General features: G+C 42.3%; 1 protein-coding gene across 2 annotated transcripts in view; it reads left to right on the top strand.

Annotated features, from left to right (window-relative positions):
• The window catches only part of sik2b (salt-inducible kinase 2b), a 49337-nt gene that overhangs the window by 24630 nt on the left and 6514 nt on the right, over nt 1–18193 (top strand). The window contains exons 5-14 of one of the 2 annotated variants that reach the window (XM_063493475.1): nt 4949–5073; nt 5551–5674; nt 8208–8434; nt 10355–10507; nt 10963–11121; nt 13231–13462; nt 13558–13851; nt 16258–16415; nt 17094–17207; nt 17386–17477. In XM_063493475.1, the coding sequence (XP_063349545.1) occupies nt 4949–5073; nt 5551–5674; nt 8208–8434; nt 10355–10507; nt 10963–11121; nt 13231–13462; nt 13558–13851; nt 16258–16415; nt 17094–17207; nt 17386–17477 (1678 nt within the window). The remainder of the gene's footprint in view (nt 1–4948; nt 5074–5550; nt 5675–8207; nt 8435–10354; nt 10508–10962; nt 11122–13230; nt 13463–13557; nt 13852–16257; nt 16416–17093; nt 17208–17385; nt 17478–18193) is intronic. The other variant, XM_063493476.1, reaches the window with a different exon arrangement.

Below are 18193 nucleotides of genomic sequence, written 5' to 3' on the forward strand. Positions count from 1 at the left end.
CAGAAAAGGGCAAAGCGGACAGAACTACAGAATAACTGTTTTCGTTGCATCATTACTCACATCATCCTGTCCACGGTTTCTCAGAAGGGTCCAAGATGATAACCTGGAGATGTTATTACCCGAGCAGTAATTTTCACAAACATGTCTGACTCACAGCTGATTGTCCACACAGCAGATTAGATTTGATGCAGGAAAACAATGAACAGAACATTACCTGGCTTGTGATTAGTGAAAATTTCTCTGGGGAGGACATCATCTCCAAGGTACACGCCGTGCTCCTCTTGACTACAACATGCTCGAACAAGTTTGGTAAATGGCACATGAAGTTTGGATGAGTACAGGTGTCAGATTTGCACTGTACATGGGATCGACTCGTGTCGAGAGAGTTATAGATGTACTGTTTTTTGTACTCGTGCTGAAACGTAATGGTTATGTTTCGTTGTTAAGTAATCAGATTATTTTCAGATCTTAAGGGAAAATGTGCTAGGCCTTCTGCTATCAGGGCGCTATTGATTGAACCATTAGTTTGTTCATAAAATGTCCTCAGTTTAGTAACATTCAGACGAACCTTTTTCACAGTCTTAAGCAGGGCAGTGCATCGTAGTCTTCTGTACAAGGACAAGTTATATTGGTGAAATACACTCTGTAGTCACAATATGAATCAAAACAGTGAAGGTCGTGAGACTGATTTCTAAAGAAAACGTTGCTTAAGTAGTTTTGGGGAAATTACACTTTATCTTGCTTTTAATGGTGTTTCTGTTATTTCTTTTTATTTAAAATCTTAGTTATTGTGTTATTAAATGTTATTTTGTAAATGGGTCTTCAAGATTAACACAAAAGATTAAAATGAAATTAATATTTATAATAATAAACATTAATCGTAATGCAGTGGTTGTATAGGTTTAAAATAGAGGTTGAAAGGTATTTTTAACTGACCACACACTCGCTGTCAATCAGAAGCCCATTTAGCCTTTCTGAATCCTGACATGCATTCGTCAGACATTTCATTAGGTATACCTTGCTAGTACCAGGTTGGACCCACTTTTGCTTTCAGAGCTGCTTTATTTCTTCGTGGCATAGATTTAAGAAGGTGCTGGAAACAGTCCTTGTGGGTTTTGGTCCATATTGACACGGTAGCATCACGTAGCTGCTGCAGATTTTCCAGCTGCATCTATGATGTGAATCACCTGTTCCACTACATCACAAAGGTGCTCTATTGGATTGAGATCTGGTGATTATGAAGCCTATCGGAGTACACCGTTACACCGCTACCATCAGCGTGAACTGTTTATAAAAGGCAGGAAGGAGCCACGACCACATCTACGTGTCTAAAGGCACTGAGTTGCTGTCATGCGGTTGGCTGATCACATATTTGCATTAATGAGCAGTTGAGCAAGTGTTTGGTATTTTTGCTTGATAAAATAAACGGCTAATTAAATCTTAACATAATCAATTCTTTTTCTATTTGTCGGCTAAATCCGTTTTGGCACTACTCTGAATGTGTACATCCAGACAAAGTGCCAATGCTTCTGGGTTTTTCTCTTCTGTCCAGTGGTGGATTCGTGGCTTCTAAAGGCCACCTCTGGTCAGTCTGTATGTACCTTAACAGGCGGTCAGTCAAAGAAAGGTCATTCTCCTGGTGGCTGCAGAGGAAAGAGGAACAGGAGCAGCGGGGAGTGCCCTTAATGTTTTCACTTCAAACAGCCCCTTTACATTCGAGTTGACAGATTGAAAGCAATGGAAAGAGAGGAGGAGGAATAACAATAACAAAAGCAGGCATTGGCTGCTGGTTCAGAGTAGGCGAGAACGCCGCCATTGTGGTTAAGCAGGGAAATGCACGTGTACAGTGCAGTGTATACATTTCCTGTTTTTGAGCTTTATTCACTTCATGTGTTTTGATCACATTATCCAATACATGTTGTCATATCACTAAAATGCTTTCAGCAGCCATTTACAGCTTCATTATTTGAAGTTTTCATGTTGAAAGTATCCACAATGACGTTGCTAAAAGTGCACCACACCCTAAAGGTGTTTCATGTCTACCTCCAGATCAGAATCACCACTCTAAATGCTTTTTGACAAGAATCTGTTTAATTAATATTAAACATTAAATTAATAACAATGTAAAAAATATATGAAAAGTCTAATAGCTGCATAATTAAGACTGTTTTCCCAGCTGAGGAAAGCACACCAAATTTTACATTGTATGTCAGATTCTCAAAATTTCAACTGCGAAGTAAGTTGAAGGAAGAAATGTTCTTTTCTTCACATGCTACATAGAAACTTACAACATGCTTCATTTCAATTCATCAAGTTTAATCATGGGAGGAAAGTTAAAGGGTGAAAAATGTTGTTGTGAAGGAAGCAATAAGAAGGTTCAAGAATCAAGAGTTCAGTGTTTTGGAAAACCTGATGTAGAAGAAAAAGGAGGATAAAGAAAAGCAGCTGCAGCCACAAGTTTACTGATGCTCCATACAAGTGTGCCATCCTCTAACTGCATCATCATACTCTTATTTTGTTTTACACGTGCAGTCTTATAAACCTTCATAGGTTCTTGCCTGTAATCTTTTAGCTAATAATATGTTAATGTTGCCGTGCGCGACACACGCCCGCTCGTGCCCCGCCCTTGCTGTAGAGCTGGGACTGCTGTTAGTAGCCTGCAGCATGCTGGAGTGTTTGACGTCAACCAGTCTGTTCAGTATTCAGCTCCATGAAATGGGTCACAGCTTCTGACGATAAACCAGCTGCACTGCTCCGCTCAGCTCTGCCTGCATCTCACATCTCGCATCTCACCTTCGCAGCAGCATCAGACAGCAAACATACTTGTAATAAACCCACAGTGTCACGCTGCTTTAGCTCTCATTTTATTCCAGCCGCACCTGCTGCTACCTGCATTGCAGTAATTAAACGGTTCAGCTACACACGCTCACGTACACACTCAAAGAGCCGCTCAGCTCTGTTCAGGAGTTTACCCTTTGCTAATTACTTAAACTTGATTCCTACAGGTATTTAAGCTATAATGTGCTGCAGCTTTCCTTGTGTGTGCAAAAAACAAAAACAAAAAAACATTTGACAGCCTGGATTCTTCATCGTCTTCTTTATTTTTAAGCATTTTGCCTTTTAGAGGCACCATGCAGCAAAGTTTGCTGTAGAAATGGCCAGTCTGATCACATTTTATGATGTAACTCTTGACTATCAGACCTCTGTACACCCACACAGCCTCAGTTTTTAACACTAAAACAATTTGTCACTACACAGAAAAAAGCGAAACCCCTAATAATTTACTTACCATTGTGTTTCTAGCGTTCTAAATCTGACTGAGTCATACAGATTCAAACTACTAAAAACTAGGTCTGTCCAGCTTATTTGTGAGCGTTTGCTCAAAGATCCCCAGTGCGAGATCAGGAGGAGAGACAGACCCAGCCTCCGGAGGTCACAAGTTAGTGCACTCCTAAGTGCTGGTGCCAAGCCCGGGAGGGGTTTCTGGAAGGGTATAAAATCTGTGCCAAATCAAATATGCGGATCCATCCGCTGTGTCGACCCTTCGGGAAATAAGGGAGCAGCCGAAAGTACCTCTCACCTATTAAAGTTAGAAATGGATACTTGGTTTGGTCTGGTTTTGATTTTTGTGAAGAACACAACAGAACAAAACAAAAAATAAACTTTAGAGAAAATTGTGTTTCCACAATTCTCTGAACACATGGAGCTGACACAGCAAAAAATACAAATTTGTTGATAATTAAAAGTCACATGATCCGTTCTGATTGTCTCGTCAGTTTGAATTTGGCTTAAATTGGTCGATAGTTTCTTTTACATGAACTGCAAAGGATCGTGTTGAGGAATAGGGGGTTTGGGTCGCACACTGCTCATTGTGTTGTTTGTGTCTTTGCGTGTGTGTGTGAACCCACATCACCTCCAGCCCCATTATGTAAGCCAGATTTTTTTTAATCTCTTATTTATTTGTTTTGCAATACATTTTTGGTGTTTATGTAACTGTTTCGAATTATGGAAAAACGGTGGGGGTGGAGGGCTAAGTGAGCGTGATTGTCTGCTCCTGTGGCTGTCAGGCTCCGTGACGCCTTCCCATTGATAATGAACTAACTAAGCATGAAATTATTTATCCATTGTTATTTTTCCGTTTCTCTTTTTTTTTTTTTTTTTTCTTTTGATAGAGCAAAGGGTATTAACAATTCAATCCAGTCTCCAAGTTGATAAATAAAAATCAAATTCTCAAAACTAAGAAGCTATTTTTTTTTTATTTGTATAAACTGAATTAGAACAAACTAATCTTTTAGTTGAAAGGACCTGAGGGATGAGAAGAAGAGAACATAGGTGAAAGTCATATTGACTCATAAGAAAATAGGTTAGCTGAGTGATTGCAGGCACACATGTTGGCTCAGTGCAATTTGTCCGATTATGCTGCAACATTTAGTTGGATGGTAATGAAAGGCAGACATGAACTTCCCATAATTTTGTGTCCATTTGTTCACATTTTTTTTTCTTCTGAAGATTAAAATCTGACTTTTAGCCATTCTAGAGGGAACCAATCAGAGAACAGCACCGATTACCTCATGTCAGTCTCCAGGGGAGGTTACCTCATACAAAGGTCCATTTCGTAAATGTACAAATATGTGGATCACACATTGCGTTATACAAAACTTGCATGAACACACAAAACTATGAACTGCTACTCTGAGTTTTGTGTCTTCATGCTGAATTTGATAAACTATTTATAGTTTTCCCATTTCAACATATCACATCCACACTGTTTATGGTCTCTAAGTGCCTGAACTCTTTTTAAAAAAAATGTTTTCTTTACTTTTACGGTCACAGGGCAGAAACTGCTGGACAACAGCAGGATTTCTGTGTGCCATTACCAACTCTACAAGCCTAAATGTCTGAAACGATCTTTAATCTACTTACCGCCCTGATGTTTCGCCTTCTGCAGATTTTGGATTTGGCAACTTTTTCCAGCCCGGGAAGCCTCTGGCCACATGGTGTGGCAGCCCGCCCTATGCTGCTCCAGAGGTCTTTGAGGGACAACAGTATGAAGGCCCACAGCTGGATATCTGGGTAAAATGGCTGATTGCATAAATCGGACATCTCTTTAACACTTTATTTTTAATAATTCCTTGTAACTGCATACCCGTGGATTGAATTTCCCTGTAATATCTTCTCAGCTCTATTGCTGAGATTTTAAGCACCGTTTGCTTTAGTAAGCCACGTGAAATCATCGGATGCAGCTCATTTCTGAAAACGTTTCGTATTCATATATTAGTGGAAACAAAGTTTTGATTTCCTACAGTCAGCAGGTTTGGTTCCTGTCATGTCGTTCTGCGGTTATGTGGAATGTGATTTCCCAACCACAGTTTGTAGCCTCCTATATATCGCAATCATTTACCATAAAGTCGTGTGTGGACTCGTGCTTTAGTGGGACACGTGTGTCTGAGTTGTTTACATTTACATACCTAAGATTGATTAATCTACTGGTTTTTCTTCACTCCTGTCCTCACCTTGTTTTCTTGTGTGTGCATTTTTTCATGTCTCCAGAGTATGGGGGTGGTGCTTTACGTGCTGGTGTGTGGTGCATTGCCGTTTGATGGGCCCACTCTGCCTGACCTCCGGCAGAGAGTACTAGAGGGAAGGTTTCGCATCCCCTACTTCATGACTGAAGGTAAGAGGAGACGGCCTTGCTTTTTCCTGCAGGCACCAATGCGTTTGGTGTAATAGTGAAAAACTTTCGGGTCTTCTATACAACAGCACGTAGTCAAATTGAGGGAAAAAAAGTCATTAAAGTTCTTGGTAGGAACACTGACGCACAGACGAATAGATCACGCTTTCCTATTTGAGTCACTCCTGCAGCTATAACCAGTCAAGAGGTCAGTCAGCATTCCACCGATTTGAAGGGGATACAATATGAAGCACAGCAGTGTGTGTGTGTGTGTGTGTGTGTGTGTGTGCGCGCCTGTGTGTTTATGTGAGCATTCAGGCTGCAGAGTGAGTCAGTTCGGCTAACGGTCTCAAGCAGCCCTGCTGTTAGCGGCTGTGCTGGCTGGCTGGCTGTAGATTGAGTCCAGAGCTGGAGCTGTTTATGTAACCTGGGGAAGAGCCAGTGAAGCCCTCCAGCAGCTTGCCTGTCTGTCCCTCTGTCTGTTAGTATGTCTGCCTGACTCATACCCTCTGTGAGACAGCTTCCTGTCCGTCTGTAGCCCTGTCTGTTTCTTCTGTCTTGTTTCTCTGTGTCCCATCTGCACGTCTGAAGCAACTTCTCCGCAGGGGGGTGTGGTTAGAGAGTCGACCAGACTTTTTTTTTTTTTTTTCCTCCTCCTCCTTCTTGCTGTTCGGGACCTTGAAACAATTAAGACATACGGGGAATGTAGGAGTGTAATGTCAGCTCCCTGGCCAGACTGACACTCGAACCCGCCTACCCACCCCCAGTCCAGCCCCTGTTCTGCGAACAAGGAGAACATAGTGTGCTGATTTCTTTATCCAGAAACGGTCCGTCTTATTTCCTCCAGTTGCTCGCACTGGCCGACACTATAGTGCACAGCACAGGCTTGGACCACACACTGTACATGCTGTGGTTAACCCCACAGCCAGCGACTTACTTAGTGACTTAATAACTGTAAAAGACGTCATTTTTTTAAGGCTTGTTGGCTTGTTTGAGTATTCTTTGGTCAGCAAAAACTAAGGTCATCTTTTAAAAGCTAGGTTTAGAGGGCTATCATATTTACATGTAATAGCTACCTATGTGTAGCTGCTTCCCTTTCTTTAGGGCAGAACACCATTGAGCAGAGGAATGTGTGTATGCTGGGGTAATTACTACAGCAGCCTGTAATCATTCTGTATGTTCAGTCATGTTTGATGGTGGTTAAAATATTGGGATATTACCTGTGAGATAAAAATCAATGATATCTAAAACGATTACTTGCTCTTAAATCCATTGCAGTTCCTCTTTATTGGAAACTCTACACAACTCCAGCACTGCAAGTGTTAAAACTGGGATTGTTCTGTGGTTAAGTCATGGTGGTGTAAGGCACTGGATAAGAACAGACTGTGGATCAGGCAGTCAGCTACATGGGCATGCATTCTCACCCCCTTTACATGTAGTCTGACCTTTCCTGGTGGTTAGCAGAAGCTCACCTTCAACTGTTCTTATAAACAGGGCTGTAGCAACAAGCAGAGACTCAGACAAATTGTAGTGCATTGTGCCGCGTTTTATTCAAAAGGAATTTGTAACTTAGCAGCTGCACAAGCTGCTAAGTGGCCACAGCGTGTAGTAGAAGTGCATTGAAGGACGTGCTGGTTATGCACATAACGAGGAGAAAATTGAGTTGGCTGCACTACCAGGCACAAGGTAGAGGGGAAAAAAAGTGTGATGTAAGCAGATGTTAGTAGATCAGCAGGGCAACTGAGAAGAATGTGCAGCAGGGAGTTAATGTTAGCAGACAGGTCCTTGGGCTCTGTGTTTATGAACTGCTGAGGGTCTCTCTCTTCACAGGATATCTGCTGAAGGTGATGCACGGAGGAAAATGTTCCGAAAATCAAATTCTCTTTGAAAACTCGATTTTGGCATATTTGTATCTGAGATGTTTGTTTGCTAAAGTAAAAAGATAATATGACGACTACTCCTGAGAACGTGAAAAACTTCACTTTTTTTTTTTATAAATGCTACAAAATAGGAGTGATTAATTTCAAAAATAATATGTGACCAATTGCAGGGCTTATTTGATGAAAGCTTGCCTGTTTTGCTTTAAGATTACTGCAGTCAAGTAAATGTGTAACGTTGCTGTCTGGTAGGCAGGAATGCACTGCAGGCAGTAGGGGTGCAGTCAGGCCAAAGCAGAACAGCCAGGGGAGCTGTAATCCTGTTAAGAACCCAGCTGTGTCTGACGTCAAACTCATCTAGCCTCTAACTAGAGGTGAGGAGCTCTCATTAGGAGGGAAGGAAAGTAGAAAGGAGTGTAGTCACGCTGTTCAGATGTGACGGCAGGAGAACCTAAGAAAAGAACTTAGCAGATTTTAAGCTCTTAAAGTGTTATTTCTGCCCCACTTCATCTGGGCTACTTTGATAAGGGCATGAGGCTTTGAGGCTTTGTCTGCGTCATTATATTTACAAGAAGTACTTAGCATTAAGCAAACATAAAGGAACATTTTCTGATCATAAAAAAAAAATCCTGACTGATTGCTCTTCCCATCCCTCGCAGACTGTGAGCACCTGATCCGCAGAATGTTGGTCCTGGACCCGTCAAAGCGTCTCTCTGTGGCCCAGATTAAGGAACACAAGTGGATGACTCTGGATGTTCCTATACAGAGGCCAGTACTGTACCAACAGCCTCTGTCTTCTGACGGTGAGGCCGGTGTAGGAGAATACAGTGAACAGGTCCTTCGGTTGATGCACAGCCTTGGTATCGACCAGCACAAGACTATAGAGGTGAGAACAGAGCAAGAAGGAAGTTTGTGTTTTTTTTTCTTTAAGTTGAATTATAGTGTAAATGTGTGAGGTTTAAAGGTCATGTCTTTAGACTGTGGAGGAGGCGATAATAATGATAGTGGACAATAGATAAGCATAACTCTAACTTTGCAGGTAACAGGTATATTTCACTGGGCTGCATGATAAAGCTGAGAGTTCAGCAGTAAACTACTTAAACTGATAAAAGTAGGGGGGGAAAGGGTTCCTCATTGTGATCCAAGGAAAGATTTAATAGTGAGTCCATAATTGGGTATTTTGGGTAGTTGCCTATCTCGACTAAATGGTATAATTTCATTGCGATCCTCTCTTCAACCCTTCTCTTGCTAAGAAATTAAATTTATCAATTACTTCATTGGCGTAAAGAACATGCACACTTCTGAACTAATTTTCCACTATTCAGCAGTCACAGTACAGTTGTGTTAAGGCATTCACACACATTCATCATGGGCATAAATGCTATTGCTAATTTTGTGCTTTTAATCATTTCTTTAAACTGTTCTTTTTTTTCCTTGATGGAATGATTGTACAGCATACATCTTAAATGACCTTAAAAACAAGAATTGGGAGCACAAGTTTGAATTTATTCTGGATTTTTTCTAATCCACCCATGTTCAAAATTATTTAGGCTCAAATACACAAATACAGCACTACTAATATGTGGTTAAATGTCCCTTAGCAACTTGCGACTCGACCAGAAGCTTTTGGTAGCCATCAACAAGCACATCAACAACTTCTTGGCAGAATTAGTAGAGTTCAATTAAATTGTTTGTTTTCCTGGAACAGACCTGGCTTTAAAGCACAGTCTGCAAATTTTTAATAGAGTTGCGGTCGGGTCTTTGGGAAGTTCCGTCCCAGATGATTAATGCGGACCTGCTTTATCCATTCCAAAACCAGTTTTTAATGTGTACTGAAGAATTTGGAAGAAGTCCTTCTTCATTATTCCATCTACTTTGTGCAATGTATCAGTACCAATGGCTACAAAACAGCACCAGAGCATGATGCTACCACCACTTTACTTAACAGTTAGTGCAGTGTTCTTAGGTTTGAAAGCCTCACCTTTACTCCTCAAAACATACCTCTTGTCAGTTTGGCCAGACAGCTCGAGCTTCGTCTCGTCTGACCATAAAACATTCCCCAGAAGGTATTTGGCTTGTCCATGGGGACAGCTGCAAATTTCAGTTGAAGATGTCAATTTTGTGGCACTTATTAATAAGAATACAATTTTATTTCTGAAATCATCATTGAGTTCTGTGGACTTTCCCATTGCTCAGAGTATTGGTCAGTACAATGAGTCAAACAAATCCATGTTATCACAAAGAGAAAATACCAGATGTAGTCGATTATGATCACTAACCAGAAGTTAATAGAACTTGTAAAGTGATGATATTTTAGAAACTCAAAGCACTTAAAAAAACAAGAATTAGGTGCACAGGTTTGAATTTATTTAAGTCCTTAAAGATGTGTGCTGTACAATCATTCCATCCTGGAAAACAAACCATTAAAAGATATCATTAAAAAGCCCATGTAAATGTGTATGTAAACTTCTGGCCACGACTCCATGTAAATATTTTACAGCCCTGATTGAAAGAGATTCTTTTTACTCTCGAGGAATCAAAACCACTTTTTGAACTACTAAATCGAGTTGTGATTAAAGTGAAACTTATCTGAACTGCTGTATATAATGTATGCTGCCTTGTCAGCTTCCATATTCTCTGCATTGTATTTTTATCAACACTCCGCTCTTCAGCTGCTGCAATAACCCAGTTTCATACAGGGATAATTAAAGAATTATCTCACCATATCTTAAGAGCTGTCACAGTCAAGTCATCCTCATAACTTCCATCACAGACACTACCATTTATATTGTCTGTCATCCTCCAGTCTCTGCAGAACAAAAGCTACAACCACTTTGCTGCTATCTATTACCTGCTGGTGGAGCGGCTAAAGGCCCATCGCTGCAGCTTCCCCGTCGAACAGAGGCTCGACGCCCGCCAGCGACGACCCAGCACCATCGCCGAACAGACTGTCGTCAAGGTAACTTCAGGGCATTGAGGCGTTTCTGAATAATGCGTTTAGATTATTTTCCACGCCTCCCTGATCAAAGCGCTGTTATTCACACCTGCACCCAGGAACAAACAAACGGAAAGACATGGCCCATCCATTTATTTGTCCGTGTCTTCGTGTGCTCTCTTGCGGTCTTTTCTACCCAGCCTTGATCTTAATGCCTTTCCCTTGGTTGCATTATTCATGTTTTTCTTTTCTCTGCCTACGGCCTCTTCTTACCAGCACTGTGCAATTCCTCTCTCATTTCTATCACCATGTAGGACCTAGCTTTCCTTTCTGGTTGGCGTTGTAAAGGCAAAAATTTACAGCCCCTCGTATTTTGTCGCAGTTACATGTTTAAGAAGGATATTGTTATGAGCTGGTCTTAAATTAAGGGGTTTTGATGTAATTTCTAAGACTTATCTTTATTTTTTCCCTCTCCACAGTCGACCAGTGTTTCCGCCCAGGTGGGTTTGCTCCAGCAGGGCGGTCGTTTGTTGCGTTCTCCTGCTGTGCCTCAAGCGTCCTCTGATGCTTTCGCCTTCCCCCAGACTGCATCTCCCCTGGAGCAGACTTTCATGGTGGAGGATGTCAACACACCCAAAGTATGTTCAACACTAGTAAAAACAAGTTGTGTCTTTGTAAATAGGGATGTATTTTTGTTTTGTTGTGCATCTCCTTGTTTGTTCACTGTCCTTGTTTTACAGCTCGCTCACACGAGACGACTTAGTCGCTGAATTTGTAGTTATTACGGTCATTATCAGCTGCTGCAAGTATCATCCCAATAAGCTTGCCATGCTTTGATGAGCATGCCCGCTCGCTGTAAATCAGAAATGTCTCTCTACACCTCAGAGTGTGTGTGTGTGTGTGTGTGTGTGTGTGTGCGCGCGCGCACCAGACTCCTTTGAAGTTTTGAGCATCTGCAGCCTGGCAGTGTTGGGGCTAGGCGATTAAAAGACATTTTATTTTCAGTTACAATCCTGGCTTCCAATGACTTTGGGGAAAAAAATAAATGCAGCACAATAATCATACAGGTATATTCCCCCCCCCAGTCTTCTGGCTCATGTTATAAATCCAGATCATCCCTTTTTCTTTAAAGCAGTGTGCTTTGATCCCCTTCCTAAAAGGCCAGACTTGCTCACAGTTTAGTTCAGCTCGAGTCAGCATGATGGAAAGAAAGCCTTCGGTCAACAAAGGTCTATCTGGAGGAAGTTTCCATACCTTTGGAAATGCTATGTTGCTCTCCGGTGGCTTCGTGCAGATCTCCCGAGACCTGCAATTCTCTCCGGGCCTCTTGTAATTCTTGTGAGAAGAGATTCGCAGTCAGAAATCCCCACCTGCCTGTGCCTTACCTCCACCACATCAACCCTGAGTTCTATACCACCTGCACCTTTTTTTTTTTACTAGATTTTTAATAAAATTTAAATGTAATGAAAAGTACAGCTTTCAGCATAATTATTGAGTAATCATGTCAAATCGCTGTGATTTTAGTGTTAACCGCGGATAACACAGATTCCAATTTTTGCAATTAACAAGCTGCCAGAGTGCAGCTGACAATATCCTCTTATGTAAGTACTCAACCAGCACTCACATCAGACAGGACAGCTGCTTGTCCTGCAAGGCTCCTTGACAGAACACACACACACACACGCACACACACACAAACTGCTCTTCCTCTTTCTTTATTCATCTGAGCTAACCAACGGCACTTTCCTACATGCCTGTTGTTAGGAACCCCCATAGCCCCCACCTAACAACAGGCATTCAGGAAGAACAACTACAGATACATGCAGTATCGGTCAAAATTTCTTATCCATCCCACCTGCACGCCTGGCTCCAATAAAGAATGATTTGTGCGTGTGAGACAGTCTGTGGTAACAGAACAGGGCAGAGAGTCAGAGTGCGTGTTATCTGCGTGAATGGAGTGCAGTTATGTAAGCGGTCCTGTGATGATGATGTGACCTAATGCAGAACTGAGTGAACACACATGGACAGGAAGCTTCTGCACTGCTCCAGCGATCTCGCCGCCCAGACTTCCTACCCATCCGCAGACAGCTCATCTCTTCTTTTTTAAGCTTCTGTCTTTCTTTATCCTTCTCTGTTTCTGGTTCACTCTTTTCTTTTCCTTTTAGCTTCATGTCTCTCCCCTCTTCATCGTAACCTCCACACACACGCACACACTTTTGCCTGTTTCTCAGTCTAGTTTTCCCCTCTTGTCCTCTGTGTGTGAGTGTGTCTGTTGAGCAATAGCATTCCTATCCCAGCACACTACAGAAAGCAGATGGAGAACTGGGCAAAGCTGCTCTTACTAGACCAACACCAGGCATTCCAGTTATTGCAGCAAATCATGCAGATGATCTATGAGTGTGATTTTATCCCTCTGTGTATGTGTGCGTGTGTCAGTTTCACTGAATCGAAGCTTGCTTCCTGGCACTGCATTCCTTACCCTCCACCTCTAGGCCAACACATACAGGCCTGTGTGCTGCAACAAACACACACTCCCATCATTGTGAGTGGAAGGAAAACAGTTTTCAGCACAGTGATCGGCTTTCTTATACCCAAGTTTTTATTGCAGCTGAAGGTTTTGTCATGTTTGTGTGTGTCTGTGTGTGTGAACCTTGTGCATATTTAAGAAGCGTGATTTTAACTGATAACTTCAGTTTTTGAGTGGTTTTAAGTCAATAATCCAGAATTTTCTCTCTTTTGCTATCTAGGTTAACGGCTGCCTGCTGGACCCTCTACCTCCCCCCACTGTCCTGCGCAAGTCCTCCACCTCGTCGCCTAGCAACATGATGGAGACATCCATTGATGAGGGCATTGAAACAGAGGAGCCCGACACAGATGATGATCCGCCTCACCTGCTCTCTGCCTATCAGATAGCTCGATTTGGCCAGCGGCGACACACCTTGTCTGAGGTCACCAACCAGCCAGGGCCTTCGAACCAGGGTATGATTGGCCTTTGGTAGCAGACACACAGTGTTCAGATGAAACCGTTTATCACGATCTCTGTAATGATGTGGAAAAAATATTTCGTCCCTCAGGTAAATTATTCACTTTAGGCCAAAATCCTTCCATGGGTAGCGTGGACTCGGACATTGGCTACGACATGGGCTCGATGCACAGCGATCTCGGTCTGCTGGAGGATCCTCCCTCTCTGAGTGAAGTCGTTCCGCCCAACAGCTCTCCCCCTGGTGTTACCCCTACGTCTTTCTTGAGTGCCAGGCCTGCCAACCCAGCTATGGCTGCACTGACTTCCCAGCATAGGGAGACCCACAACCGTTCCCCAATCAGCTTCAGGGAAGGGCGCCGTGCCTCCGACACCTCCCTCACCCAAGGTCAGAAGCAGTTGGATTTCTTTCTTTTTCTTTGTTTTTTTAAAACCATTATTTAGTGATCTGTATCCTTTGAGAAGCAGATTCTCTTTTAAACAGTCGTGAGCTAAAGTAGGCAGCCATAACTTTGACTTAACTTGCTTCATAAAAGATTAAATACAGTGTATATTCCTTGTTAAATGCATGCACCCAAACTCAGGTCACCTGAGTATTTATGTAGCCAACCTACCTTAATATAAGGTTTTGCTGCACTTTGCACTTTTAACTGCAGCTTCGTGTGCAGCAGAAAAACAGTCCAGTGCCCCTTTAAGGTGGATTTAAATCCTTCTGCATATTCAGATGCAGTATGTGTTTAAGTGTTTGGCCCATGTTTCCTGATTTTTCCTGGTATACTACCAGAATGGAATAAAAATGAAGCAATCAACATCTGATTTAAATGGAGACTGTGAGCTTTAATCCAAAGGTTTTATCAAAAATTTTCTGCTAACCTTTTAAGGAGTCAAAGCCATTTTTTACAACGTCATTCCATTTTCACAGGCTCTGTAGAAGCTGTACAAACTAAGACAATTATAAATATAAGGGTTATTTTTTTCTACTTGGACTCAAATATTAGGTCTGGAACATTACCAGCTGAGTTTCCTCCATGTGAAGCTTTGCCAGGTCTTTATTGCAGTTTCCTTCAATAGCTGCTTGTTGTTTTTTTGTTGGTTTTTTTCCCTCACTTTCGTCCTCAGTAATTGAAGCAGCTCGGCTGGGTTAAGGTCAGGTGACTGACTCAGACATTTAACAACATCCCTTTTATTTATTTATTTTAGTTTTGCAGCGCTCTCCGATTGCTTTTGCAGTATTCTTTTGGACAGTTTTTCATGTGTGCGATGAAACCCCTGCGGCATTTGACTGAAACAGAGCAGACAATATAGCTCCTGTTAAACTGGTACTCTTGCATTCCCATGTTGCAAACACAGCCTCCACCATGTTTTACAGAAGCTGTTGTACGCATTGTAGATTTTATTGATTGACTGATTGCAGGACTGGGCAGGCTTGTTTAATGGTTTTCAAGAAAATCTGATCTAGTCTTTCTTTTTAGCGCCGCCAGTTGTTTCCATGTTGAGGTAAACCCTCTATTTACTTCTTGACTGTAGACTTCCCTAAAAGAATGTGCCAAATTGTTTGTTTGGCGACTCCTTAAGCATCTGCCATTTCTCTCAGAGGCCTGTTTGATTTTACAAAGCCCAGTGATGACGACCTCCTTTACTTGCTTTGGAATCCACTGGGACTACAACATTAAAAGCACTTGCCTAATATTCAGCAGCTCTGACCTGTTTGACTTCATAAGACCTCTGAAGGTTTTACTTTCACTTTACATAACTCTCATCTAGCCTGCACTTCGACAGGTGCCACAGTCATGAGATTCTCTGTCGTATCTGATTGGTATATACTGCTTTAAGATAAAAGTGCTTCACTATCCCCCACCCTCCCCCCCTTTTCACACACACTCCCCCCTCCCCTCCCCCCAATCTCTCTGATGACTACAATGGTGATGATTCACCTTATGAATCAGAGACAGATATTTGAAGGTTTCAGCCCACATATCCCCCCTCCTCCCTCCCTCCCCTCCTCAGTCATTTTCGCTCTCTTTCTCCCTCTTCACATACTCGTTCCCTGGCTTGTTTTTCTTTCTCTATTCAAAGTTTCAGTCTGCGGCAGGCAGGATTTGTTTCCCCTTCACATCAAAGAGAAGCCAAAATATAAGAGAGAATGTTAAACAACTATCTACCTCTCAGTTTCTCGCCCCCCCTCCTCCACCCTTCGCTGCTACTTTATTCTGTTCCTGCTGGTTATAAATCACCTGCACTTTAGCCCAGTAGAATCTATAATTACATTTCAGAAATGTGTGTTTCTTCCCTGGCTCCACGGTGACAGTCTGTACCGCGCGCTCCCACTTGGTTGTGTCAGTTATTTATTTATTTTTCGTAATCCTCTTTGGAGAGTGTTGATGTGGTGGATTCTTTTGCGTCAGACTGCTGACTCTGGTTTTAAATAACTCCCACCATCACAGTGAGTCAGGTCCTATCGTTCGCAGCCACAGCTCGTCACCACTGGATGGGTCTTATCTGAGCTACTTGCCGTTGCGCACACACAAGCGCTCACACGGAGATGCTGTCATATATGTGCATACACAAATGCACAGGAGCCGCAGCTTGTGACGTGCATGCAAGCACAATATTCGTAAGGGCTATGAAAAGCGCTAACCAGTCAACCAGCTTGCTTGCGTCAGTGACTGTTAAGCCTGGCTCTGAGAAAGGCTAGAAACTTTGACTTCCTGTTGTGGAAATAAAAAAAAGAGTGATTCTATTGATCACAAATCAATGCTGACTCTGTTTTGTGGGGATTCGTCTGTGCTCTCAGGTCTAGTCGCATTTCGGCAGCACCTTCAGAACTTGGCGAGGACCAAAGGCATCCTGGAGCTGAACAAAGTCCAGCTGCTGGTGGAGCAGATGGGCTCTGGGGATGGGGTCACCATGGACCCCTTGGGACCACAGCACCACTTGCACAACCTCCTCGAGGTTAGTCCTGCTGCATAATCACGCACAAACATACACACAGTTCCTTCTCTTTCAAAACCTGTTGTCACATTCAGCCTCATCTACTGTCCTGACCCCATGTCACCAAAAAAACAAACAAAAAAAAAAAAGAAAAAGCGCACCCAGGCTGTTGTGTAACCCCAGGAGAGGCAGCCAACTGTGGCTTGTTTACTGTCTCCTGTCCCCCTGGGGCCTGGAGCCTGGAGCCTTGGCTAAAATGAATACAGCCATTGTTGCAGTCGGCCAGACGTACCCATAGTAGTGGCTGGAACTGCACTGACACAAAAAGACAGGCACACATTGATACTAAATGATACAAGCACAGTGTAATAATGCAAGGGGGGAAAAAGCAAGCAAAATTAGTCGTACTGGCCGACAAGATCTAGTAGTTTTCCTTTTGTCCACCTCTCATAATGCAATGAAGCAGCTCTTTGTTGGTTATGATGCTCAGGCCCCATCATCCTTTTAATTTGCTTTCATTTCATTTACCTAATGTGTAATCCCAATGGTGCATGCCATTTAGAGCAAGGCATCTGGCTGATCAGTCACCACACAGGCATTTGGGCAGGAGACAGCAAAGATAATTCACTTAAAGCTTTATTAACCGGCAGCAGAGGGGATCTGGGCCCTTGTCCTAATGCTTCATATTTTTGATTGAAGGGTGAAGCATGCAAGCAGCAGGAAGGCCTAGCGTTATACCAAGGTGGGCCGCAGCCGCCTCTGCTGTCCCGCAGACAGAGTTTGGAGACACATTACCTCACACACAGACTACAGGTACAGTCTCCTACCACCTACTCTCATTATGCCTGTATTTATACCTGATACAGACGTTTCTTATCAAGCCAAATGACTGTTTTGCGTAACGTTCAGTGATATCATTTGTAAAGTTAAGATCGTTACCAAGGTATTTATCTCAAACCCAATCATCAGTCCAAATCTCTCTTGTACCCAGAAGGCCAACGTCTTGGCTAACAGTCCTGCTAGCTGCCAGGTTTTCTGTAAGGAGACTCCTCGAAGTTTAGAGCAACAGCTGCAGGAACACAGGTAAATGGCACTGGAAAATGTTTTTCACTGTATGAAATATTATCAGGGATTTTTTTTTATTTCTGTTGTGTTAGCGTAGCTGTGGTGGTCTTTCCCTGTTGAGATTTGAAGCAAAAATAATTTTCAATCTAAATTTTTAAACTTCTTTTGTTTTAAAAACAAGGAATCCAGGAATATAGCTTTTTTTTGTTTTGTTTTCCTGGACTTTTTCTGTAGTTGGATAAGGCGGGTTGCACTGTTAGTAAGAAAAGTAGGACTTGTCATACCTTTTAAGTAGACAATTTCTACTGCCACACTGATCTCATCCATGCTTCCAACCATTTTTCTTTTGCTATTTTTCATGTATCCAGCTATATAGAGACACGGTGTCTTCTGTGTGCCATCTACTAAGCTCAGATTGCTTGATTGGTTTTTCAACTGTCACCAAATACAGCCGATCATTTTGATTTGATTAACAAATCGTGACGCATGAGCAATAATGATTCGATGTTTAACTTGAGATGTTTTATCATTTCATAACAACATATTGGCTCATTCTTAATTTGATGGTTGCAACGTTGGTGATATGAGGAAACAAAAGGCTGGAAAAGTAAATAGTGCTTTAAAAAACAGCTTGAGGAGCATTTTGCAACAATTTCAGCTAAATGTCAGCAGGTCAGTCACATGATTGGGCATAAAAAGAACATTTTAGATAGGTTGAGTAAAGATCAGCATCT

Source organism: Pelmatolapia mariae, linkage group LG14, assembly GCF_036321145.2.
Source record: "Pelmatolapia mariae isolate MD_Pm_ZW linkage group LG14, Pm_UMD_F_2, whole genome shotgun sequence".
NCBI lineage: Eukaryota > Metazoa > Chordata > Actinopteri > Cichliformes > Cichlidae > Pelmatolapia > Pelmatolapia mariae.